This window comes from Poecile atricapillus, chromosome 2 (genome assembly GCF_030490865.1).
Source record: "Poecile atricapillus isolate bPoeAtr1 chromosome 2, bPoeAtr1.hap1, whole genome shotgun sequence".
Lineage (NCBI taxonomy): Eukaryota > Metazoa > Chordata > Aves > Passeriformes > Paridae > Poecile > Poecile atricapillus.
The window spans coordinates 44380568-44406067 of NC_081250.1; the positions used below are offsets into that span (position 1 = coordinate 44380568).

At 38.9% G+C, this 25500-nt stretch overlaps 1 protein-coding gene across 1 annotated transcript in view; it reads left to right on the forward strand.

The window, feature by feature from the left end:
- GLB1 (galactosidase beta 1) overlaps window positions 1-25500 on the forward strand; it is a 44210-nt gene that overhangs the window by 13629 nt on the left and 5081 nt on the right. The window contains exons 3-15 of the mRNA XM_058831633.1: window positions 2118-2268; window positions 2580-2640; window positions 3447-3541; window positions 4767-4947; window positions 6130-6188; window positions 7071-7192; window positions 7274-7314; window positions 7783-7895; window positions 10688-10762; window positions 16224-16310; window positions 17383-17496; window positions 18530-18661; window positions 21924-22163. Of these exons, the coding sequence (XP_058687616.1) occupies window positions 2118-2268; window positions 2580-2640; window positions 3447-3541; window positions 4767-4947; window positions 6130-6188; window positions 7071-7192; window positions 7274-7314; window positions 7783-7895; window positions 10688-10762; window positions 16224-16310; window positions 17383-17496; window positions 18530-18661; window positions 21924-22163 (1471 nt within the window). The remainder of the gene's footprint in view (window positions 1-2117; window positions 2269-2579; window positions 2641-3446; window positions 3542-4766; window positions 4948-6129; window positions 6189-7070; window positions 7193-7273; window positions 7315-7782; window positions 7896-10687; window positions 10763-16223; window positions 16311-17382; window positions 17497-18529; window positions 18662-21923; window positions 22164-25500) is intronic.

A 25500-nucleotide genomic window follows, 5' to 3' on the forward strand; every position in this document is an offset into this window, starting at 1 on the left:
ATAATCTCTGAAATAGGAGAAGAAATCTATGACTTCTAAGGAAAGGGAGGTTACAGCATGAAGCTTAGAAATTGTATGTAAATGGAAAGTAAATTCAAGTAAAGAAGAAATACCATCATTCAAGTTTAAAAAATGAGAGTTTCCCTTATAAATTCATTATTCTGTAGCTAAAGCACTGCAGGATTAACAACTGACTGTAAATTTTGACAATGGTATACAACTAGCAATTGTACAATTGTAACAGTTATACTCATTGAAGAATACAATTTCAAAGTAATATAATTTTATTTGAAAACATCACTAGCTGTAGAAAATACATTGAGGGATTAAAGTGTCTTAGTAACAATTTTTAGACCAGTGTTTAAAATAAATTCTTGTCATGATTCATTATATAAAAAAATGGTTTCATGTAAGTTTTTTTCTTCTTCTTCCCTTTTTCTCTGCTAGAATCTGCTTTTTTTTTCCAGTGTTGTGGTCAAGCATGTGACATAAATGAAAGCTGTTTCTGGAAGAATTTTTCTATCTGCTTCCATCTTGAGCATAAGGGAGCTGGAGAAACCCTTTCATCCTCTCCTCAGACAGTATGAAATGTATTTAAACCTTAAGACTTGTTTCTGAACAAGTTCATAAAACTTCAATGAGAAGATTTTCACATGATTCATAAATTCATTAAATGCACATGTAGTTTGTTTTACAAGTGAGGTAATTGTGCTTCAGAAACAATTAGAGCAGCTTGACACAGAAATAAAATTTACCACACAGAGGGGAATATCTGCATTTTGATGCCTGAGGGCATTGCTTTGACTCCATCCTGGCACACAAATTTGAAGCTTTATCATTTCAAACAGTGGCTTAAAATTTTGTTATTTGAGATGCTATAATATTCACCAAGGTTGAAAGATTATATTTGTGTTTGATGTTCATGTGCATGTCTGTCTGTGTATGGCCATTTTAGTAGTGTACTCCTGAGAGGGTTCCTGGTTCTCTTCCTTATTGAAAGCATTGTTCTGGGGACTTTCTTTCCCTCTTTGGTGGTTTTTACAAAATTAAATGTGGAACAACATACTAACAAACCCAGGCAGTAAGAAAAATGTTGCCTGAGAGGATCTTTGCTTGACTAGACAGAGTTTTGTGAATTTTAGAAATTTTAGAAGAATGAGTTTTTGCATTCCCTTGAATCCTTGCTCAGGGTGTACTCATCCCTAATTTTAGTCTGTCTGTGCTGGACTGCCACTTAGTACCATGGCAAACAAAACACAGTTTTCAAGCAGGGATCATCAGCTACAACACTACTCATGGTATTTGGTAGATTACTGTTTCTTTGTTGTCTTGGAACCGAGTGTATTTTTTTTTTACTTCTGTGAGATGTTCTGTGCTGTGGTTGTGGTCTCCTAAGTCCTGGAGGTAGGAGGGAGGTGTTCATTCAAATGGTGATCTGCTTGTTTGGCGCCTTTATTACTTAGTTGAAATTAAGCTTTACTTTGTCCAAGCTCTTGGGCACCTTAACAGCTCACAACTTAATTGTTCTTTCAATGGTGGTTTTCCAGAACTTGCATTGTTCCTTCTCAAAGAAAATTTTCAGGACCTAGATGTAATATCATTTGAGGCTTAGGTGTTTTTCAGGTTCTTTGCAGTGGCAGCAGCATAGACCTGTCAGCCTGATTGGTGTTCCCTGTGCAAGCTGGGTGTTCCATTCGTGAAGGGTCATGTGCTGTTTTGGGCAAGCTCGTTCTTGGCCTCTTCCTTCATGAGTGGTTTACCACATTCATCTCCTCATCAGCCTTCCACCACTATGCAGCTGCCAGATGCACTGCCAGCTTCAAAACTGTTTGTTTAATTTTGGAACAGACATCATGATTTCAAAATGGCACTACCAGAACCTGTTCTTGTTCTGATAGGGACTGCTGTAGACATAACCCGAATTTCAGTATTAATTTTAATGCCTTCTGCCATCTGAAATACTTGACAGAAGAAAGGCCGTAGAGTTACTCCTGTATTTTACTGATCCAAAGGATCAGCAGCATTACTGATCTTGGGGACATGTAGCGCAAATAGTTGTTTTTCAGAATTCTGATTTAGTCCGTTTCCTAACGGAAGGTGATTTTCTCTCTTAATAGGTATGTCCCATGGAACTACCACGAACCCCAGATGGGCACATATGACTTTTTTGGTGGCAAAGATCTAGAGTATTTCCTGCAGCTTGCCAATGATACTGGATTGCTTGTTATCCTGCGAGCTGGACCTTACATCTGTGCAGAATGGGACATGGTATACAACCTTTTGTAACAGCTCACTTCTAGGGTAAATCTAGTGCAAGTATTTCTTAAAGTAGACAAACTTAACTTGGTGTATCCTTAGACAAGAGTTATGGTTTAGTGTGTTAAACAAAATCCATGCATCCTAAGTGACTTCTTACAATTCAAACTTACTCTGTATTTGTTTTTTACATTAGGAATTACTACTTTCTTGTAGAAAAACAGTTTTCAGTATATATCTTTCAGTATATGTCTTGATAAAAGGCTAAATTCTTCTTAGGTTTCCTAAAAATGTCACTGAAGTGTTTCCCTTTCTTTTCCCAGGGAGGTCTTCCTGCATGGCTGTTGGAAAAGAAATCTATTGTTCTCAGGTCTTCTGATTCAGGTAGAGGCATCAAAAAAGACGATCAAAAATCCACTGTAGCAAGCAAGGCAACTTGCTGTTTGAGCCATTACTAGATAATTCATATTTCAGCTCAAGTTTTCTTGTGAGTAAAATCTTCAGTACTTTTGGTTATAAGTGTGTATTCAAAAAGCGTGTAGAACAGTCAAAGTAGGGGACAAAGTTTCGAAGGTATGGTCAAGTTGGTGCCAAGAAACAAATCATTGTGACCATTGAGAAAAAGACAGGTAGCTTCAGCTTTGAGGGTTTTGGATTTGCCATAGCCACTCGTAATGGGTATCCTTCTTGACTGGTCAGTGTGCAATCCAGGACGAGTTACAGCATTCTCATGTGCTTCTGTTATTGGACCAGACAATGAAGAATGAGACAGGAGATTAATGTGTTTATTGGAATGCATGTAGAGGATGAATATATAGATATCATATCCAACTTCAGTTCTGCTGATTGTGGGTTAAATTATGTATTTTAAAAAATAGCACATAGATCAACAGTTGAAGTTGTCTTCCTGTTGATATGTATTAGGACAACCTGTGAGGCATAATGAAGTCCCTTTGATAATTTTCCACGTTGATCAGTATTTAAATCTTTTATTTTTTACCAAACTGCACTGGAAGCATTTATAAACAAGCTTAAGTGCATATTTGTTCAAGTACTAGAGCAATCTGTTCATTAAATGCTGTTCATAATTTACATAATTAGAACACTACATAAAGATGACCCATATGTAATTTAAAACAAAAGTAAAAAAAAGCAGAAAAGTTGTGAAACATTTATACTTTGTGTATCAGATTACCTGGAAGCGGTAGAGAGATGGATGAGTGTCCTTTTGCCAAAGATGAGACCTTATCTCTATCAAAATGGAGGTCCAATCATCATGGTGCAGGTAATTTTCTGAAAATCAGATGAACCTGAGCAGCATGAATGCTTACACAGCTCTTTCAGACACTCCATGGGTCTTGGGTGGTGGTGTGACAGGTATTTCTTAAGTTTCAGATAGCTGCAAGATTCTGATGCAATACCTTATTCTAAAGAGCTGAATCCACTGTTTCTAGAACTCAGAGAGCACTCATCTGCTCTGTCAAAGTTGTTTCCCACAGCCAAATAAAGCAATAGAGGGAACTTGTGTAGCTTTTTAGATCTGAGGTTCATGGCAATTCTCACATAAAGCCAAAATGCATTTCAGTTGCCTGAAACAATCTGACAAGGGAAAGGGGAATACGAATACCTTTAGATAGAAGCAAATGCAGTATGGAGTAAGCCTAATTTAGCACCTAACTTAAGTTGTAAATGTTTCGGGATGCAATTTTGTGTGTTTATGGTGGGTAGCTTCTGTCTGAAACTCCTTCGAGATGTGTGGGAGTGATTGTACTATATTTGTAGTATTTGATCATAAAAAAGCTTTATTTCAGTTTCTTTAAACTCCCCAGCTGGCACAGGATAGGATAAGGGACCCTTCTTGTGATATGCACAAGATAATTTTGTTGAACAGTGTGTTTTGTCTATTGAGCAGAAGCACTGGGAAAAATTATTCTTTGGCAGAAATAAGATGCTTGTAACAGGATTTTCAGAAGTGACCTTCAGGATTGGAATCTGTTGAATCTGGAGCTGAAAAGTTCCTCTCTTTGGAAAAGGGGCAAGATGTGTACCTCTCAGTATTAGAAGAGTAGTTCTCCCTTAAGTCCTTTTGAGTCAGTTGCAGGGCTTGTGGCTCATGAGAGCCCTTTGTAGATGTCTCTGTTCTGAATGTTCAGTTTTGTTGCAGTTTTGATCATTTCACTGTCTGTTCTATGGTTTTATTGGTCTGCTCAGGAGGTGTGTTACAGATCTCAACTTGTAGTAGAGACTGTATTATCACTGTAGCTAAGTCGGTACTTTGGGGGTTGTGGAATTTTGAAGGAAAATGGCTTAGCTATGCACAGTGATGGCTCCACTTTAAAATCCAGGTGAGAGGAATGAGTCTTGTGTTCTCCTGCTCTTCAGATCTGGAGTTAAAATGAGATTTTCGATATTACTATCAAAGGAAGAAGAGGGTTGGACTTGTGCTTTGTTCTGCTATCGGATGCAGACTGAGTTGGCTATGGCTTTACTGATTTGCTTTGACTCTACAGGTAGAGAATGAGTATGGGAGCTACTTCGCTTGCGACTACGACTACCTGCGTTTCCTTCTGAAGCTCTTTCGCCTGCATCTTGGGGATGAGGTGGTGCTCTTCACAACTGATGGTGCAAGCCAGTTTCACTTGAAATGTGGGGCTCTCCAGGGTCTTTATGCAACAGTGGACTTTGCTCCAGGTTGGAGACTGCTATTTGATTCCAAATATTCTGAGTTCTGTGTATTTGTGGTAGGACCATCTGATTTGACTGCTTGTCAAACCTGACAGCGTTGCTTAAATGGGGTAACATGCATTTATGTGTATTTGATGTACTCTTAAACATACAAGAATCCCCTGTGAGCACCCAGTTAGAAAGACATAATCACTTCCTTGCGTCTTGAAATTATGAATAACCAATTTATGCTGCTCATAGCACATATCTCCTAAAAATTAACAGTGATAGTTGGCATTGATTCCTTGTATTTTTTTAATGTTCTTTTTTGATGTTGGTTTTTTTTTTTAATGCTTTCTGTCTGTCCTGAAATCCAGCCAGCCAAATACATTTCTTTTTAAGCCAGAAGTTATTGGAAAAAAACAATACTGTTGAAGATCATCTTTAAAAATATGCACACTGCTACAATTTGCTGTGATATAAGCCTGAGGAATGGCTAAGCATTTAGCCATTCAGTAGTGTGATCAGACAGTACCCTTTTGATAGGAGAGTTAAAGATTTAAATGTTAGTATACTGCATGGACTTGGCAAAATAGGCTTAAGGCACAAGAAACAAACTCTAAGACACATATTTTCATTTTTTTTATTGTACATTATTGTCTCTACAGCCAACCACGTGCTTAGCAGGTATCTGTTTTCTTGCAAGTTGAATGAAATTGTGAATGTCTTCATTTGTATCCTTTATGTAATGGTGAGCCACTCACCACAGTGGTTATTTCCAGCTACTGTGGCTTGAGCCACTAGGAGCGATCAAAAGTGAAACACCTCTTTAGAAATTGCCTGGTTTCTGTTCTTCCCCGTAGCCTTGGTAACGTAACCCCAGATTTAGATTTTCCAATGATCAATAACAATTCTGACACATCTCAGACTTTTTTGTGCCAGGATGTCATTTCTGAGAAAAGCTGGGTTTTCAAAAGAGGTATCTTAAAAGCAAAGACATGTACACAAGCATGCATATGTTCACACATATATTTAAAATAACTTTTGTAAGTTAACCATCAGAATCAAAAGTATTGATTCCTATGTTTGCTGGAGTAGCTTTCTTGTCATGACTTTTGCTAGAGTGGAGGGAGATAAGATACCAGTTTCAGTAAATTGATGGATCCAGAAAGTCATGGATATAGCAACTCTATTTCTTTCTGTTTATAGGTGGCAATGTTACAGCAGCATTCTTAGCTCAAAGGAGCAGTGAACCGAAGGGCCCTTTGGTATGTGTTTTCACTTAAACTTTTTGCATCATTTCTAATCTTGAAGTTGTTAAGCAGAGAAGGATTGACAGCAGTGCATTGAACAATTTTAGGGACCTGTTGATGAGGGCATAATTTCCAAGTCAGAAAAAGTGAATCGAGGAGCTTCTCTGTGTGTTTGTCAAATCCACATTAACCGCTGCTCTACAAATGCTATTTTAGTCTCAAAAAGTATTGATTTTGTTTCAGTAGTTTTCCTTGCTAAGACAAATGTTTACAAAGCAGCGGAAACGCTAAGGATGGTTAGATGAGTTAGTGAGATATGTGTGTAGGTGGAAGTTAAAAGCAAAATTAAAAGGGCAGATTAGAAGTTGCTTCCTGTTTTCAGCTACCCTAGAGGTTTTAGACAGCTGAAGTGGGACGTGAGCACACTGGAAGCCATTTTGAAAAAGGGAGAAGGCCCATTGAGGGTATGAGATTATCTCTGTGCTAAGGAGTTATTTAGAAAGCAGCTGAAATATTTTTTATTACATCCAGTTTGTGTATGCTATTCTGCAGAGAATATGTTGGTTCTATCATTTATTTGAATGCCAAGAATCTGAAACACATCCTTGTTGACAGCTTCCCAGGAAATCCGTACTCTTTGATGCTTAAGCAATTGTTTTCAAAGTGTCCCTATAAAATTATTGAAACAATCCTTTAATTCCTTTGTCCTGTAGTCTGCTGAAAAGGATTGATTTAGTATGTACTTTGCTGTATTTATAGTAGTTTAAAAATGGCTCATATTAGTCAAGGTGCCTTTTTTTCCTTCCCTCTTACAGTTAGGAGCCTTAATTCACATTGCATTCTGTTCTTGTTCCCTCTTCATGTTTTCCCTTCCTCATTTGCCCTTCCTCCTTTCAGGTTAATTCTGAGTTTTATACTGGATGGTTGGATCACTGGGGGCACCGTCATTCTGTTGTGCCCGCAGAAACTATAGCTAAAACACTTAATGAAATCCTGGCACGTGGTGCTAACGTTAACCTGTAAGTGTGTGTTCAGTAGAGCTTAATTTTGGGGGGATTTCTTTTCCCAGTTCAGCAAAACCTGATTTTTTTTCTTTTTAGGTACATGTTTATAGGTGGAACTAACTTTGCCTATTGGAATGGTAAGAAATTATTTAAATTTTACTAGTGGTGGAGGGGAGCTGTTTATGAATTAGGTAGTAATGTATTTTGTGAAAGAATATGTTGTGCCTACTTGCATATGGCAAAAGACATGGCTGCGCTGCACTAGCTGTTCTTTGTTTATTGCCAATGTGTTTTGCTAAACCCACATGCTATTTATCTTTGCCAAGGCTACTTCTGCTTCACTTATTGCTGTGAAACAGTTGAAACACAGATAAATGTGTTTATTTTTAGGTTATTTCACAGAGTGGTGTAAGCTCACAAAGACATTGTCCTTCATCATCAAATTTGACTGATTTATGCCAAATCCCAAACATTAAGGCCTACACTGAATCTAAAAATGTAGCAGTCTGGCAGTAATTGGAAAGAATTCTTAAAGTTGATACCTTTGGAAAAACACCATATCTTCCACTGGTTGTGTTGCTTTTTCTTTTTTCCTCCTCCTTTAGGTGCTAATATGCCTTATATGCCTCAGCCCACTAGTTATGACTATGATGCTCCTCTGAGCGAGGCAGGAGATCTGACAGAAAAGTATTTTGCCTTGAGAAAAGTCATTGGTATGGTGAGTGTCCCCAGGACATTTTTAGAATGGTTGTTTGAAGCATCCATCCCCAGTGCACTCTTGTTCTTGTGTTGGTGTAAATTACTTCTCAATTTACTATTTTCTGCAGTTGGGGGAAGTGAAATGGAACAAGACAATTACGCCAACCTAACTGCAACTTCTTATTACAAAAAGCAAAAGATCTTGCACCTCTCTAGCTATTCTTTCTGTCCCAATGGCTTCCTCCCTTATAGAGGAGAGCATACTGGTGTAGGTCTGATGCTGACATGGTTCAGCTCTCCTTTTTTTGCTGTATTTGTTTTCTTTCAAGGTCAGTAAGGTGAATCAGCTCATTCAGTCAGATGAGAGCCGGTGCTGCCACAAGGGGAGCCGAGGGAGGTGGGAAGGGTTTATCTGGGAGTAGAGATGGAGGAGGAGTGTACAGAGCCTTTACCTTGCAGCATCAGACAGCCCTTCACTCAGCTTAGACTCATGACCTGATATCAGCCCGATGTGTGCTGCAGTTTGGTGCTTTGGTTGTCTGTCCCAAACTTCACGTTGAGGTTTTGGGCCTCTGTGAGAAAGACCAGGCTTACTCAAAAGAACACATCTTGGTTTTGTGTTTTCACAAACTGCAGCTAGTGGGTGGGACCAGCTTTGCCTTGCTGTAAAAATGCACAGTGTCTCCACAAACTGGAGATTGAAGTAAAACATGGAACCTGTGTCTGGGTTTAAATAGCCTTGTATTGGAGGCTGTTCAGATGAGGCTTAAAAGCAGGTTCCATGTGAATCCAAAGGCTCAGCTTGTAGTCACTATCCTGTTGCATACTAGCAACATTTTTATTCACCAGAAGATATTTTTATTCTGAGAGCAGATCTCTCAAAAGTGTACTACACTTTCTCTAGCATTGAGAATGCCTTTATCTCTGTAACTGTGGAAGGCTTGCTGTGTTGTGTTTTTTCTTCAATTTCACCATTATCCCTAAGCCTGATGGGATAAATTGATGGGATAGTTTTGATGGCCTTTCCAAGGGGAGTTTCCTGTCTTGGTACAGCTTTTCTCACCAGAGAAATCCACAGTTGTTGTTTTCTTCAAGGTGCAAGACCCCTCTCTGAGATGTAAGTTGTATTCTAGTGCAGTGAGAGAGCCTTGATAAGATGTAAAATGTTCACTATAACTTCAGATGTATTGGGTCATTTTTTGGTGTGGTTGGTTTGTTTCTTACTTTGCATGTCCATAGATGTTCAGTGAAGCTTTCTTATCACTGCTGTGCATTCTAAACCTGTAACAATTGATCTACTCAGTTGCAGTTTGAGGTGAAGCTGATGAAAGAAAATAAAGTTGCCTGTAACAAATGACTGTGTTCAACATGTTAGCTGTGCTACAAGGCTAACATTAAAGTCTTCCTTTACAGTTTCCATTAGTTAAAAAATGTAATGAAGAATTTCAGTCTACAGTTTCTTTCAATTGCTGAGACCATTCTCTAAATTTTTACTATTTGAGCTGAAATTTCCTGCTTTTGACTTCTCTTCTTTGGTGAATATGACTTTTGTTTTGGATTGTTTTCCAATACAAAGGAGAAGAAATTCACTTCTTACTAGAAATGTAAATCAGGCTTTCATCCATCCATAACTGACAATTCACAGGATAGCATTGGGAATTATACTGGTGTGATCTGTTGAAAACAAAACACAAACCCCCAACTAAACCAAAAACCTTTTCTACCTCTAATCAAATTTATTAAAAAAAAACCAAACCTGACAAGGTAAGCACTCCAAAGTCACCAAATTTGCAGATGGAGACACTTCACAAGGGTGGTCTTTTGTGCATGTTAATTAAAATGTAGACTTAGATTGCTTGTTCACATGTGTGTCTCATCTGCAGTTTTTTCTCTAGTATGTAGACAGGCCATATCTAGTTAATGAAGGAACAGAGGGGAAGAGTGGCTGTTAAGCATTGGCAGGAGCAGGAGAAGGGGATGATGGCAAGGAGAAAAGAAGGCTGTAGGTGCAGAAAGGAGAAGGCCAAACTGCTGGGCAGAAAACCACTGTCTTGTCTGCAACACCACAAAGGTGTCTAGGAAAGTACTGAGTGAAGGCCCTTCATCCCTTCTGTCTTCTGATTTCAGGTGATCTTAAAAGCACAGGACAAGAAGAAACCAGAAGTAGATGGGTTGTCAGAGTATTTCTTTGTTATGACTGATTGAACAGTTGTCTAGAGCAGGAACAGAGGGAAGCTGAAGATGTGACCTCAGGGGTTCGTGGAGCTGTGGTCTCCAGGTCTGTTTCTCAAAGACCCCAGCCCAGGCATTAATGGAGTAGCAGGTGGTGGTGGTGGAATACAGTAACACTGAAAGGAAAGGCACAAGAGACTAATAATTCCTTGTAAGGAAGTGTTGCTGATGAAGGGTCAGGTGGAAATACTGTCCTACAGATTTGGAAAGGTTGACTCAAGCTCCCATGAACTGGGGAGAGGACTACAGAAAAGCTGTGGAGTAGGAGTAACTCAGGCTGTAGCCACAGGAGGGCTCCAAGGGTACTGGGAATTTCGATAGTTCACTTTGTTCATTATGCTTTTTACCTAGTGTTGAATAGTTCTTAAAAATTGTTCATCATACATGATCAAGACAGATTTTTTCCTTTAAAAAAAATCTTCATCTTAAGACTAGATGTGGCGGTAACCTTTAGGGAGGTTATTTACTTTAAGCCAAAGTTATAATTTTCTAAGTTGTAAAGTGTAAAGCAAGAATTCAGTTACAGTGTGTTTGTATTTAACTTGTGTGTGTGTGTGGCTTTTTTTCTCCTCTTTCTAGTATAAGCAGTTACCAGAAGGTCTTATCCCTCCAACAACACCCAAATTTGCATACGGGAAGGTTCGCTTGCAGAAGGTAAATTAACATCTGTAATACACTGTATATCTTTTCATAATGCTGTCTGTTTGCTTTTAATAAAAAAATGTTCATGAAGGTGTCACAAGAGGCTCTAGATATCCTACAAAATAAAGAGGAAAACCTTGAAAGCAAACTTAGAGGAAGGAGGGTGCAGAGTTTGGGAGCTAGGAATCATGCCCATGTTAGAAAATGACCAAATGCATCTTGCCTGGCTGTAGAAAGATAGTGTTTATAAAATGCAGTATGTGCCTGAAACTTTGCTAAACTGAAATTAATATATTATTAACACAACAGATTCATAGTTGTTAAAGATAACTCATGTATCAGTAATGTAGCTGGGGCAATGTTACCGTGAGACTTAAAACAAAGAGTGTTTTTGCAACTGGTAATGCCTCTAAAGTGGAAGGAAAAGCAGGATATATGTATTTTAAATACTTCTAGGCATATACATTTTGAAAGTGGAAAATTTTTGATAAATTTGAAAGTCTTATTGATAAAGTTTCTGACAAGATCTGTAGCTGATGAGAGGAATTAAATGAGTTTCCTGCTGAGGGAAAAGCAGCCAGAGCTAAGCACTCAGAACCCAGCCTTGTTGTATCCTGTCTGACAATAGTTGTATAGCTGGTCAGCTCACAAGTATCTGGGGCTTGACCACAGCACCATCATTTTAGGACCAAGCACAATTTTTTGTGAGTTACATTTGAGACCTAGATTTCTGCAGTGAGTGAAGTGGATCGTTTAATGGGCAGCAGAAGAGACAGCAGGTACAAACTTGGCTATATTCTTTCTGCTGGGCCCAGACAAGTTTTGACATGGAGGATTACTGCAGTTGATGTGCTGGATACTGTAACTCCTAATGCTTCGATTTTATACTTTGTAATTTCAATTTGGCAGTTATTTTTCCAGTTAGTGATATATCTCATCTCTGCAGCTGAAGCATTGCAAAATGTAGTAGTGATAAGGCTTTGCAGGCATTTTCAAGTCATTCCACTCAAGTGGTGGGCAGAAGGATTTTTCACATGAAAGCAGTTCACCTGTGAAGCTGAAAGAGATCTATATCACTTTCAACAACCTTTGAGTGTCTTCTTGCCATATGAGGTTTCACTGAACTGGCAGTAGTGACTAATTATAGGCTCTTATTGCTACACCCACCACCGTGGCTGCTGTCTTTGGTTGCAAGGACTTGGCAGCCCAGTTATCAAATTGTGACTCTCCCATCTTGTCATGGGTCATGGCTCTCAGATAAGGCTGTTCAGTTTCACTAGAATGAAGAACTTTCATGCCTTCAAGAAATGAATGCTGCTGGACTCTCACACAAAAGAGTCAGATGTTGCATTGTTGACCTGATCTGCACCTTCTACATTTTCTGATTTTTTGTGAGGAAGTGTTACACTCTCCAGGCATCAGTTTTAGAAATGCAGATGGCATGTCTAAACCACCAGATGTAAGGTTCCTGTCATGCCTGTACATATACTGCCATCTGCACTGAGAGCCTCTGGAACTGTTTTCTGTGAAGGAGGCAGCCTTTTGCTCTATGACCCGCAACGCAAGATGAGTCTCCAATCACAGAGGGTTTGTACTGTGCCAGCCCAAAGCCACCTTCCCAACTCCATTCTAGCCCCAGCTGGAACCAGTTCCAATGCACCTGGTTGTGTGGAGAAGCCTTAATATATTGTGAATATCAGAGAGGGAATAATCTAAATAATAGCACTTAGCTTTGGTAACAGTAAACTTCCTAGCTATGTCATTTGCAGTGACAATCAGTGCTAACACAGGTACTGTGTGGATCTTCACTCTGCAGCTCAGGTCCAGCAGTCAATCTGCCATGGAGAGCATTGAATCTGCTCCAGTGAACCAGCTCCCTTGACACTTTTGCAGAAACGATGAGAGAAAGGAGACTCTGGAGTATTTTCAGGGGTCATATGATGTACTTTATGGAGGTACATGTAACCAGAGCAGGCTGCTCTCTATCTTTTTTTTCCTCAAGATATTCTGTCACAGTTCAGTCCTTAAGTACCAACTCCCCTGATGAGGCAATTGTTCATTCTGAGCTATTGATTTATTTTAAAAATCCTCCTGGGTGGGAAAAAACCAATTTATTAAAGATGTTGGAAACACCGACATTGCTATGTAAGAGCAAAGGCAGGAAAGCAGGTGATAAGGAAAAAATGTTGTTGCACAGATGTAAAAGACAAGTATTGAAGATGAGGAATGAGGGCAGGGAAAGGCAGAACTGCAGTAGATGTGCTCCAGAAGTGTGAACAAGATGATAGGTTTTAAGGATTTAAGCCCCAGAACGTGGGAAGTATTCTTTCCAGAGGGAAATAAATGAATCTTAGTTTCTGTGATGTGTCCATGTGGCTGTGCAAGCTTGTGAGCAGGTGGTAGCTTCTGGTCACCACTCGGGGTGCCTTGAGAAGTGCTTCATCACGAGGAAGTGCTTTCCCTAGCACAGCAGCCTGCAGACTTGTAAGTTCTGGAGAAGTACTCAAGTCTTAGGATATGTGGAGAACTCAAGCAATAGCAAGTAGCAGGCAGTGCTGGTGTGTGTTGGGGCTAGAAGGAGGTTAAGCAAACAGGAGTTGATATTCCTGTTGGAGCTGTTTAGTTTCTTTTTTTCTTTCATGCTTGACCTTACACTTGGGTTTTGAAGACTTCGCTTTGGAGGATTAAAAAAGTATTGGGTTGTTGTTTTGTTTTGTTTTTTAGCAGTTTACAGGTTGTTTTTTAAAATTCCTGACAATATTTGTAAGTTTTAAGTATACTGTTAAATTTCTGTTGTGGTACTGATTGTCCACAAAGTAGCAGTCAACAGGAATTTGCAGCAAGACTAGGTTTTGTCTTGAAGGTTTTTTCATATGTACTGCTGAAGATTGAAAAGCTGAACAAAAATAAACTGCTGAAGTTTCAAAGAAACAAGCTTCTACCAATCCCTAAGTGAATCATACATGGTTTACCCATATTCAGAATAGAAGCCCCTTTGGTAGCAGGAACTTAAAAAAAAAGTCAAAGAGGCACATGTACAAGATGCTAATACTCAGGTCAGCAAGGCACAAAGCAGCATTCATTGCTGCTAAGTAACTCATTGAAGTGCCGACCATGTCCTAATGCTGCTTGTATTCATTTCTGGTTTTGCTATCCATCTAGGGCTTGGACTGTTAATGTCCATAGGACTGTTAAATTCTATAAATTACCTTTTTCAGTGTTTGTGCATCTCCTGCTTCACAGTTCCTGTTGAAGACCTGGTAGCTTAATCTCTTTTGTGGTGTGGCAAGTTCTGGAAATTGCTGTAACATTACTGGCTCCTTTGGAGGATCACAAAATAAGGAGTGGACCATGTATGCAGTCTAGAATGTTTGGGAAATTTTACTCTAAGAAAGATGATTGCTATTTTAGGTATAACTTTTAAACTGAAAACATAAGAGCAAATTACTTTCATCAAAATGTTGCAAGCCGTGTTTCACCAGCAGTCTTCTTGCCCAAGTGAACATGCTTAGCTGTGGGCTAGTGAGCATGACCCAACCTCCAGGTAGTGTTGGTTTTACCTTTTATATACTTATGGCATCCTTTTACTTGCTTGTTCCTAGCTAGAGTTAAGACAAGCTCATTTCAGAAGTCTGTTTAGATCTGTGTCTACATGGTTGTTGTGGTTTAATCCTGGTAGGCAGCTGAGCACCATGCAGCCACTGACTCTCTCCCCCAGTCGGGTGGGGGAGAGAATCAGAAAGGTGTGAAAATTTGTGGGTTGAGATAAAGACAGTTCAGTAGGTAAAGCAAAAACTGCACACATAAGTAAAGCTAAATAAGGAGCTCATTTGCTACTACCTTTGTGTTCAGCCTTCCCCAGGGAGGCAAGGCTCCATCACAGAATCATTAATGTTGGAAAAGAACCCTCTAAGATTACTGAGTCCAAGCTTTAACCCTGCCACTACTGTGTTCTTCACTAAACTGTGTTCCAGAGTACCACATCACATACCTTTTGAACAATTGATGTGTGTTGGTTACTTGGCAAGATAAACACTGTCACGCCAAATGTCTCCCCTTCCTCCATTTTCCTCCAGCTTTTATTGCTGAGCATGATACCAATGGTACAGGATATCCCTTTGGTCAGTGGGGGTCAGCTGGCCTGGCTATCTTCCCTCCCAGTTTCTTGTGCATCCCCAGCCTACTCTCTGGTGAGAGAAGCAGAAAAGTTCTTCACTCTGTGTAAGCCCTGCTCAGCAATGACCAAAATATCCATGTGTTATCAGCAGTCTTATCAAGAATCCACGACACAGCCCCATGCTAACTACTGTGAAGAAAATTAACTGTATCCCAGCCAAAACTGCAGACTTAATTATGTGTACATAGATAATTCATGCTGCCTTCTGTTTCATCATTGCAAAATACTGTATGCACATTTTAATATTTCAGTACAACTTTCATGTAAGTTCTGCAAAAATTCAGTATTTCTGTTATTGAAGTATCTACAGAAGTTTGTACTGCTGTGAGTACTCTTACAGTATAGTTTTACATGATTTTAAGTACTTTTTTTCCCCTTTTTTTTTCTTATTAAGGATTTGAATGTAAATCTGGTATATGAGAGGTATTTGAATGTCTAACGTGTAGTTACCACTGAACAGTGACGATAATTCTGGGGAAACAGACTGTCGTCTTTAATGAAAAATCACATGCAATTGATTTTTTGAACTTGTAAGACACTAAGCATATTATGTGCATTTTGACTCACCTAAAACAGATAGTGTGTTTGAGAGAGAATTGTAGATGGGGTAGAATATTCCATAATGGCAATAAAAGGCAATTTAATTGTGCACATCTAACTCCTTATTCAGCAAGGTATTTATCTGTGTGACTATCTTAAACCTTGCTCCTAGTCTCATTAAAACCGGTCCAGCTACTTACATATGACAACTTAATTACAGCCTTAGAGTTTCTAAAATAATTTAAGACTAAATAAGGTAAATTCATCTTGGATGGCTCTTGATGGAATTAAACTGTATCCCTACTTAGCTTAGAATGATTCCAGAGTAACTCAGTGGGAATCAGTGGCATTTTCTCTATCTTGATTCTAAATATAACTGAGCAAAATTTAGATAATATATTGCTTTGTATTTATCATCCAGAGCAGTTTTGTTTGTTTATACAATGTTTGTGAGAAACTCCTGGAGTAGTTCTAGGTAAATAATAAAGGGTCACTTTTATTTTCATGAATGTATAGCAAAATTAGAACATCTGTTTTTATTTAAACACTGTTATACACGTGGCATGTTTCGGAGCTCTCTCTTGAACTCTGTTGTCTCTGCTATATTGCATTTTAAATGTGCTTGCAAGGATGGTATAAAGATTTGTTAACTTTCTGGGCACATGGAGCTAGCTGACTTGATGGCTGGATGTGCAAGCTGCTATATTTGGACTGAAACTTACTGACCTTCATATATCTGGCTTTTCTATGCTGCAGGCAGGCACTGTGTTGGAGGCTCTTGATGGACTGTCACCTGGAGCAGTCAGAAGCACTTACCCATTGACTTTTGTTGAGCTAAAGCAGGTGAGGATTCCTTCAGCAGGTACTTTGCAGTAATTTTGTGCAGTTTATTTGAACAACCCTCCATGGTATTACTCTTCTTATGTCATGTCTTACACTTTTATCTAGCACACAAGTAATAGTATTATATTTTTACATTGGAGGCCTTTCCATATTCTACAGTGCTCCTGTTTTGCACCTGAGTTTTTCTTCTTCCTGGGGATGTAGGTGTCTGTGCTGTTTAGGCTTTCACCTTGATTTCTCTCCTGTCTGAAGTATTAATTTTCAGGTCGTAAGAGACTTTTTTTATCATCTTCATAGCTGTCTGCTGGATCTGCTCAAGTAGTTCTTGTCCTGTTTTCCTGAGGAGCCCAGAACTGGACACAAGATTCCAGATGTGGCCTCACCAGGGCTGAGGACCTGCTGTCCATGTTCTTCCTCATGCCCCCAGGATACCATTGGCCTCCTTGGCCCCCAGGGCACTGCTGGCTCAGGGACAGCTTGTTGTCCACCAGGACCCCCAGGTCCTTCTCCACAGAGCTGCTTCCCAGCAGATCAGCCCCCAGCCTGTGCTGGTGCATGGGGTTATTGTTCCCCAGGTGCAGGGCCCTGCATTTGGCTTTTTTTGAAGTTCATTAGTTACCCAACTCTCCAGCCTGTTAAGGTCTCAGGAATGGCTATGACTTATTTTTTTCCATTCCTGATGAGGAACTTAGTGAAAATTATTCCAAAATGTTCCTGATGTAAACCATGTAGTATTTAATGGATAATTTGATAATTTTGACTTGATGAATATATCAATTTATGGGCACTGGGTGAGAAGTGAACTTACAAGTTTTTTTATATAAAGTCAATTATAAAGGGATTTTTACCAGTTTCCATAAAGGTCACCCATTACCTAAAGGTCAAAGTAAACTCCAGTCTGAAATTATGTCTGTGGTAGTCACTGTCTGAAGTGAATGAAAGTTAGCGTTTCAGTGCAGGCATGTAGGCAGAAATGTGGGATATTTTTAATTCATGACCTGAATTGAAACTACAGAATGACTTGGTTCATTAATCTGTTGGGTTTTTTTCTTTTTTTCTTTTCTTTTCCTAGTATTTTGGGTATGTACTGTATAGAACTACACTTCCAAAGAACTGTGTGGAGCCAACACCACTGTCTTCACCTTTCAATGGAGTCCATGATCGTGCCTATGTCTCTGTTAATGGGGTAAAAACATTGTTTGCTGGTATTAATTTTTGCCGTCAGGGGCCTTCATGAAAGTTGAGGATGCAGACTAGGTTTTTGGGGTTTTTTTCCTCCTTTCCTCATCAAAGCAACCCTGATCTTATTTAATCACATGAGGAAATAAGGAAGTATATACTTCCTTATGATTCATACCAGATGTTCAAATTAGTATTTCAAAAAACATGGCTGCCTACTGTCTTGCCATTTTTGACGTATTTGAATGTTGATACATATTAATGACTGAGGTGAATAAAAGACCTAGGGAATAGATTTACTTGCAGGTTTATGGAATATGTTACTGATATATACTGATATACTTGGTGGATTTCTGCAGTATTTGCTAAGTTTTCTTTATTAGTATTCTCTTTTTACTTCCTTTGAGGGTGGAAGAAGGAGGAAGCCTGAGCCTGTGTCCTACCTTATGAAACTGGCTCCTAACCACAGTTTCAAAAAACACCGAAGAAGTTTATTGTACAGAATGTGAACCTAGTCTTTCATTCCATAAGCAGGCTTTTGGCCTTGCTTAATGAGAGCTAATATAGATGCATGTATTTTGCAGTCAATTTTTTAGTTAATATTTGACCCATATTGACTCTCATCACCTTTGTGTCCAGGTCAAGCTCATTTTTCCTTGTATTGTGGGAATAGGAATAAATAAAACTAAATATTGGTGCACACATAATTGGAAGATGAAGTCAATGATTAAATCACTGATATTGCCAAAATCTTTTCAGTCACTGGACTAAATTTGGGAACTTGTTTTTTGTGACTCAGGTGCATCAAAACCCACTGTCATATCCAGTTGATGTACTGAAATGTGAATGCTGATGTAGGAGCCCTTTGTGTGTGTGTGTGTGTGCGCTCGCATGCAGGAGGCCGAGGGGAAAGGGGTTTTCTTTACTCTTTTTTTCCTTTGTCACATTTAATTTCTTCATGCAAGTTAAAAAAAAAACAAATAACAGAGCATTTTTGGTTTTCAGTGGTTATTGTTTTCTTCTTGTTATAATTCATGTAGATACCTCAGGGTGTCCTTGAAAGGGACAAATCACTAATGATAAATATAACCGGGCAAGCTGGAGCAAATCTGGACATCTTGGTAGAGAATATGGGCCGAGTCAACTTTGGTAGATACAATAATGATTTTAAGGTAAGTAAAATCCAATGAGTTACTGGATTGTGATGGCTTTTCATCTTTTCCACAGGTTAAAAAGAAAGTAATGAATTAGCAAGAGCAAAAAGGTCAGGATTAGACAGCTGTAACTTTACCTAAAATATAGCTAGTCACTAGTTTCGATCTGAATTTTTCCAGTCACCAAAATCAATGTGAAATTAAAAGCTGCTAGACATCGTTTAAACTTTATTTGTTTGTTCACTTACATTGTCAGCCAAAGCCTCACCCACAGGATTTTCTGGTTCAGATGAGTTTGTAGATAACATTATTAAAATTGTTTCCATAAACTCAAAAAATGGGCTGGAAATTGGTCCAGAACTTGATCGCACTTTGAGTCTTGTGAATCCTTGGATTGCTTTTGGAAGCTGGGGGGATGTATGTGTGTGTACATAAAAACACCTTTTTATCTTTATTCTTGTCCCATTTAATTTGTCAGCAGTGTACCCTTGCAGTACTCGACCGTGGCTGGAATAGGCTGTCCATGAGCACTTTAGCATGCAAAAGTGCCATTTCAAAATTCAGAGACAATTATCAGAGTGCTTCCCTGAGTTTCTGGGTGTGTGCTACACTTTGGGAATGGCACCTCCATGCATGAGTGGCCGTGGTGGGTTGGCTGACATCCGTGTGCCCGCAAAGCCATGTGCCCATTCTGTCACTCCTCTTCCACCAAATGGAGAGGGGGAGAAAATGTAATGAAGGGTTTGTGGTTCAAGATAAGGACAAGGGGATCACTCAGAAATTACTGTCATGGTCAAAACAAACTCAACTTGGGGAACACAATTTATTCTTAAATATTTCATCAAAGAGGTGCTCCCAGAATCACTGGTGGGCACAGCAGTGGGTCTGTTTCAGAGTCAGCTGTCTTTGTCTTACATGGGGCAGCTTTTGGCATCTTCTCAGAAAAGCCCCCACTGGAGCTGCCCTTGTTAACAAACCCTTGCCATTTAAACCTCATACCACAGAGGTACCACTAATGTAGCACTAGGAACGGCAGGGGCAAAACAGCAACTTTTCTGATTTTAGATTTAATGAGATCCCCAGTGCTGTGAGATAATCGATAAAAGACAGGAGAGCTGTAGAGGTCAGTCCTGTATTATGTTTGTGCTGTGTATAATTTCACAGCATGCCTTTTTTTTCTTTATTTTTGATACTCTTAGGATGCAGTAGTGCCAGCTGTGTTCATACTGTTTCTTCAAGGTACTTTAACTTTATCTGAGTGGCAGGGGAAGGAAGCTGGTACCCCAGTGTTTAGCCTTCATGTTGAGGCAGCAGAAACGTTGCTTTTATTTGTTTATTAACCGGCCAAATGATAAGGAAACCTATATATTTAGTGTTTAATTAAGGCAAGTGAATAAAAGTTTAGAGGTTGGATTAAGGAGCTGCTCAATTGTTATGGTTGAGCAGAAATTCAGACTTATACCTTTTAACAGTTTAAGAGTGAAATCAAGTTTAAGAGACCTGTCCATGGTGCAAATAATCCTCTAAATGTAGGTTGTGGGTTGCGAAGAGAGGCAACCTTCCTTGGGTAGCTTTGGGCTATGTGTGTTGCTTCTTTCTATAGAATCCAGCCCTCATGCTCTCCTTCATGCTGATGTTGGAAACTTAAAAATTCATGTGCTTTTGAAAATCCACTTAGGGGAAGAGGTTCCTGCCTTGTGAAGCCTTGAATTTTTTAGCAAAGAGGATAAATTTTCAGGGTTTTGTTTGGCTGGAGTTTTATCAGTTTTTGAGCTTGAAATGGAGCTAGGCATCTAGCTTTTGGGAAGAAATCTTGAAAGGATTTTGGTTTTAAAACTTCCTGTTGATCTAAGTAATCGTTAAAGGACACAAAGGAAGAGTGTGGTTTCTGTTTTTTTATGTGTCTTCTCACATGCAGACTGCCACATATATCTCAGTTTTACTTGGAAAATTTATATCCACATCTTGGTACACTGAGTCAGTAGCCCAAGACATTAACTTGCACAATAGCAGAGAAAGTGGTACTTACTTCCTACAAATCTTCTCCAGATAAGGATCATTGAATGTGTATTCTTAGGCAGACTAAGTAAGAATGTTTAGTAGGCACTTAATACAATTTGAAGAATCACCCGGTTCATAGTGCCTATAGATGAGCTTAGGGAGGCAGGTTAGAAGGTTCAGCCTAAAGTTATGTTGCATTACTTCAGTTGATTGCTAGACAGAGTCTAGGTTGTATAGAAAATTTTTGTTACTTAACTTGACATTTGCAGGTATTTTATTTTGACATATGCAAAATAAGCTGCTGTTCTGTAAAGTGGATATTAGGTAAAGGAAGAGAAAACCACTTAGTGCTTGTACAGATGGTGAGCTTTTGGAGACAGTGCAATGCTTATGAGATATTGCAACAGACACACAATCAGCTCTACAAAGCCATGGAAACTGTGGTTTTGCTTGTTCATGTTTGATGTGTGATGTTTGCAACATAACTTGTGTTGCAGTGAAAACCAGCTTCTATGCAGCATCTATTCAAGCAGTTAAAACCAACCCCTTGCATAGCACTGCAACACCACTTTAGGAACTATAACAAAATTAGGATGTGTGCAGGGGTAATTTGATGTTCTTTTCTTTCTTGTTAAATTATGACCTTACCTTGCTTTGGCATTTGGTGTGCAAGTACCCCAGTGTGCTGTGAAACACTGTGTACATGGTCCCATAGAAACGAGACAGGATTCCATGGGCTTGAAGCTGACTGTAAACTGAAAGTATTTCACTGAATTAGGCAAGCTCATTGATTTTATGATGCTGTATCTTATCTGAAGATTTGTGGGAAGTAATTACGACTTTCTCTGCTGTTGTGCAAGTTAATGGCTTGGGTTAGTGACTCGGTGTTACCAAGTGATGGTATCTCAGGCTTAATGATATTTAATGTTGCTTCTCCTTTTTATTAAGCCTCAGGTTTTGAAATCATGTTCATGTTAAAGCAAAAGAGAAATTTTCCCCGTTACAGGAAAAGAATTTGAAAAAACCTTTGTGTATCAATGAAAGCCTAAAACTTTGAAGAGGAAAAGATCTTTCACAGAGAATAAGTAAAGCCCTTTAAGCAAAGCTTATAACTTGATAAGATGTTATGACCAGATGCTTATTTTTTTCATACACAGATTGGCAGCCAGCTGTTACTTTGGTTCAGTTTTTATTTGTGACTGATTTATAGTTGCAGCCAAGTAACTTCAATAACACAAACTAATTATATTTTTGTGTTGTTTTTTTTTCTTCCTCCTAGGGTCTAGTTTCAAATTTAACTCTTGCTGAGGATGTACTTGTTGGATGGGAAATCTATCCTCTAGACATAGATGGAGCAGTGAACTATGGCATTATTTATCTCCTTCATCACTCGAAGAGATCTGCTGTCAAAGCACTGAGTTACGAAGTACCTACATTTTACACTGGTACTCTTTCAATTCCTGGAGGGATTCCAGACTTGCCGCAAGACACCTACGTCAATTTTCCTGGTTGGACAAAGGTACAAGTTTTTGCTGTATAAACTTCAAAGTCCACTTAAAGCTACCGAAACTTCTATGGACAATCAAAGTCCACCTCTCTTAGATGGGTAGAAGCTGGTCGTAGTGGTGGGTGTCTCAAATTTATTTAAATTATTAAGAAATAGATTCTCTGCTTTAAGTAAATCTGAAGATAAAACATTGAGAAAAGGGAAACATATTCAAAAGACACATGGTGTTGATCTAGAAAGCAAAGCATCACAAAAAAAAACCAAAACCAAGGCAACTGAACCAATCCACCCGAGTTTTTCAGCATTGAGAAAGATTAACTGTCAATCTGTTTAGAAGAGTTGCATTTAGTTGTGCGGGGTTTTCATGGATCATATTTGAGGTGCTGTGTGCTGTATGGATCCTGTTGCAAGACATAAAGAGTGTTGGACTTTGTGGCTGGTGATGTGCCACAGATAAGGATCTAATGCATGGAGAAGGTTACCAATACCTGGACTGAACAGATGATGGAGCACTGCTGTGAGAAGCTTGTGGGCATCTTTGCCAAGGGGAGTTTCTCACAGGGCTGGAGTGTAGCTAGAGCACGAAGGAGTGTGTTTTCACAGTGCCATCTTTGAAACCACCAGCATGCAGGATGGGCGAGGAACAGCTCAGCTACCTGGTAGGAGGCACAGGGAGTGGGGTGTGTGCACTGAACTGCTACTTCTCTTGGAAGCCTTAGCATTTAAAGCCAGGCTTAAGGGAAGTGCCTGTAGCAGTGTTAGGTAGCAAAATTGTTCTTTTCTAAAACAATTTACTGCTATTAAAATAAAGTGGGAGAAGGAGTTGCTGTTAATTTCTCTCCACTGCCAGTATTGTAGCAGTTAAAGCACTTCACAGTATGCAGAAGGCTGTGATTCAATGCATGCTCTCGGTGTTGATGATGCTGGATGAGGAAGCCTGACTTAGTCCCTGTTCCTATATACATGAATGTCACATGATTGCTGAATAAAATTCAAAAAATGGTTTTTTTTCATGGAAACTGGAATTTTAGACCCTTTTAGTAAGTTCTGTGACCCTATCAGTCATAGATCTTGTTCAGGAAGTGAGGTGGCTGTACTTGCCAGTTGGAAAACTCATATTTAAAATGGCAAGGTAGTCCAAGAATTCTTAGGTACTGGTGGAAATCTTTTCCTCTGATCTGTGGAAACCTCTGTTTTACATAGTTTGTAAAACATAGTTTGTAAAGCAGTCCTGGGAAGAGATTCTAGATGAACTTAAGTTTGGCTGTTGAATTTATCCTTCAATCTTTATATGGATTGGACAAGAGTTTTAAGTAAGATACCCGGAAACTGAGACTTTCAGATAACTTTACAAATGAGCAAATGCCTTTAAGGTAGAGGGCCTTAAAGAGTGTAAATTCCATTCGGATCCCACTGTATGTGGGCCTAAGTTCCTTGCATGGCACTGTGTAAATTGCCCAAGTGTGGAGTGGGATTCTTAACAGGGGTTAAAACTCACCTATCTGAGCAGTTGAAAAACCACAGAAGAAGCACTTATCAAGAAAACTTAAAGTCCTAATGATGGTTCTGCCTTTGCAAAGGCAAGGAATATAGCATGAGAGACAACCTGGAAGGAAAGATGCAGTATTAACAGTCAGCACCTATGTTATAGCTTTCTTGCCTTTTTAAACCCTTCAGTAGTAATAAAACTTACTCCACTCTCACATGAGGAATCATGATGCCCTTAAGCATACAAGCCACTGAGTGAATATTTAGATTTATTGGACCTTTTTTTTCCTTCAAAAGAAAAGAGGACTTGGAGTCCAGACTGTTCTTGTTTTCTGTGGAATCGTGGGCTATAATGGCTGTCCCTGCTAAAGGAAATCTTGCTAGTGAAGATGAAGTTCCTCCCTCTTTTATTTTTTCTAGGGTGTATTTAGTAGATATAATGTCATAATTTGCTTGTTTAGTCCTGAGTGTGGAGTCTTTAGAAACTGCAATGTTAATAAAGACAATTTGGAGTTGAGAAATTTAAGTTTTTTGCTTTACTGGAAAAAGGAGTACAACCAGTGACTGATTCAGATCTGAAACAGAGACCTGTCTGATCATATCTGCTGCATCAGAGCTCTAGTGCAGTTGATTCCTACAGTAAGAACTTACTTCCCACAGGTTACTGTCATTCTCTGTTGAGAGGAGGGCTACTGTCTAGCGTGTACACTCACTCATCCATCTTGTGCATGGGGAGTTGGTGTTCATGCCATGTTTTCCTCTAAACTTACTGCAGAAAGTAGTGAGCCTGAATAAAGACAAACTTGATTTAAAAAAAAAAAAAAAGCATTTGAGGTCAAGGTTTATTAACACCTTGGCAGAACAGTGCAAGATAGGATCTTGTACCACGGAAGTGGATACAGAGGTGAAATAACAGCATTTGTACATTACTAACTCCTTAAAAAGTTTCTCTTGTGAGTTTCATAAAATTTGTTTTCATAAATACCCAAAAAAGGAAAAGTACTAGAAAAATACCACTAAAGCAGCTTGAACAGCAATACTTGTTATGTTACCTTTGTGCTTCTGTAAATGGTGTTGAAATATTCTTATTTCAGCTATCCCAGACAACTTTATGAATCACTGAATGCAGTAAAAGTCCTACTTTCCACTAATTCAGACAATTTTATTATGTATATCAGTGTACATCCATGCCATGAGTCTGGTTTTCCTCTATGTTTTGATTACCAAGGACCAAACCAAGAGGGAAAAACATGGATGCAGTTATCTGTTCCAATCCCTTTTCTTGATACTGAACTCTTGTTTGATATACAGTGAAAAGACACTTTGGAGGAGTAAAAGCAAATTATTTATGCAAATCAGTAGTATATCCTCACTCTGTCTTGCTTGAGAACGAAGACTCAGCTCAGCTCTGTATGAGTCAGTTTAGAGTTTTACTAAATGTTCTTTAGCCTTGTCCTGGGGTGACAATTTATAGACTTTTGGAAAAATCTGCATTTATGTCACTTCAATGTATCTATAGATAGATTAGTGTTTTGACTTTTTTGACTTTTTTCCTTTTTTCCTTGCCCTTTTTTTTTTTTTTTAATCTTTTGAATTTAAGGCATTTAAGATGTTAGGACAGTATTTTGAGCTAGGGGCTCTGACCACCTCAACTTTAAAAAGCAATTTTAAGAATTTGTATGCCACAATTTTATCGTACTTAAAATAATACTAGCAGATCCCAAGGCTTTTAATGGTTGTGTGTAACTACAACAGTACTTTATTGCAGTGTCATTTCACAAGTACTTTTGTCAACTAAGTTATTACAAATAAAAGAGTCATCTGAATTTTATGTGTCCAGATAAGCTGTATCTTGCCCATG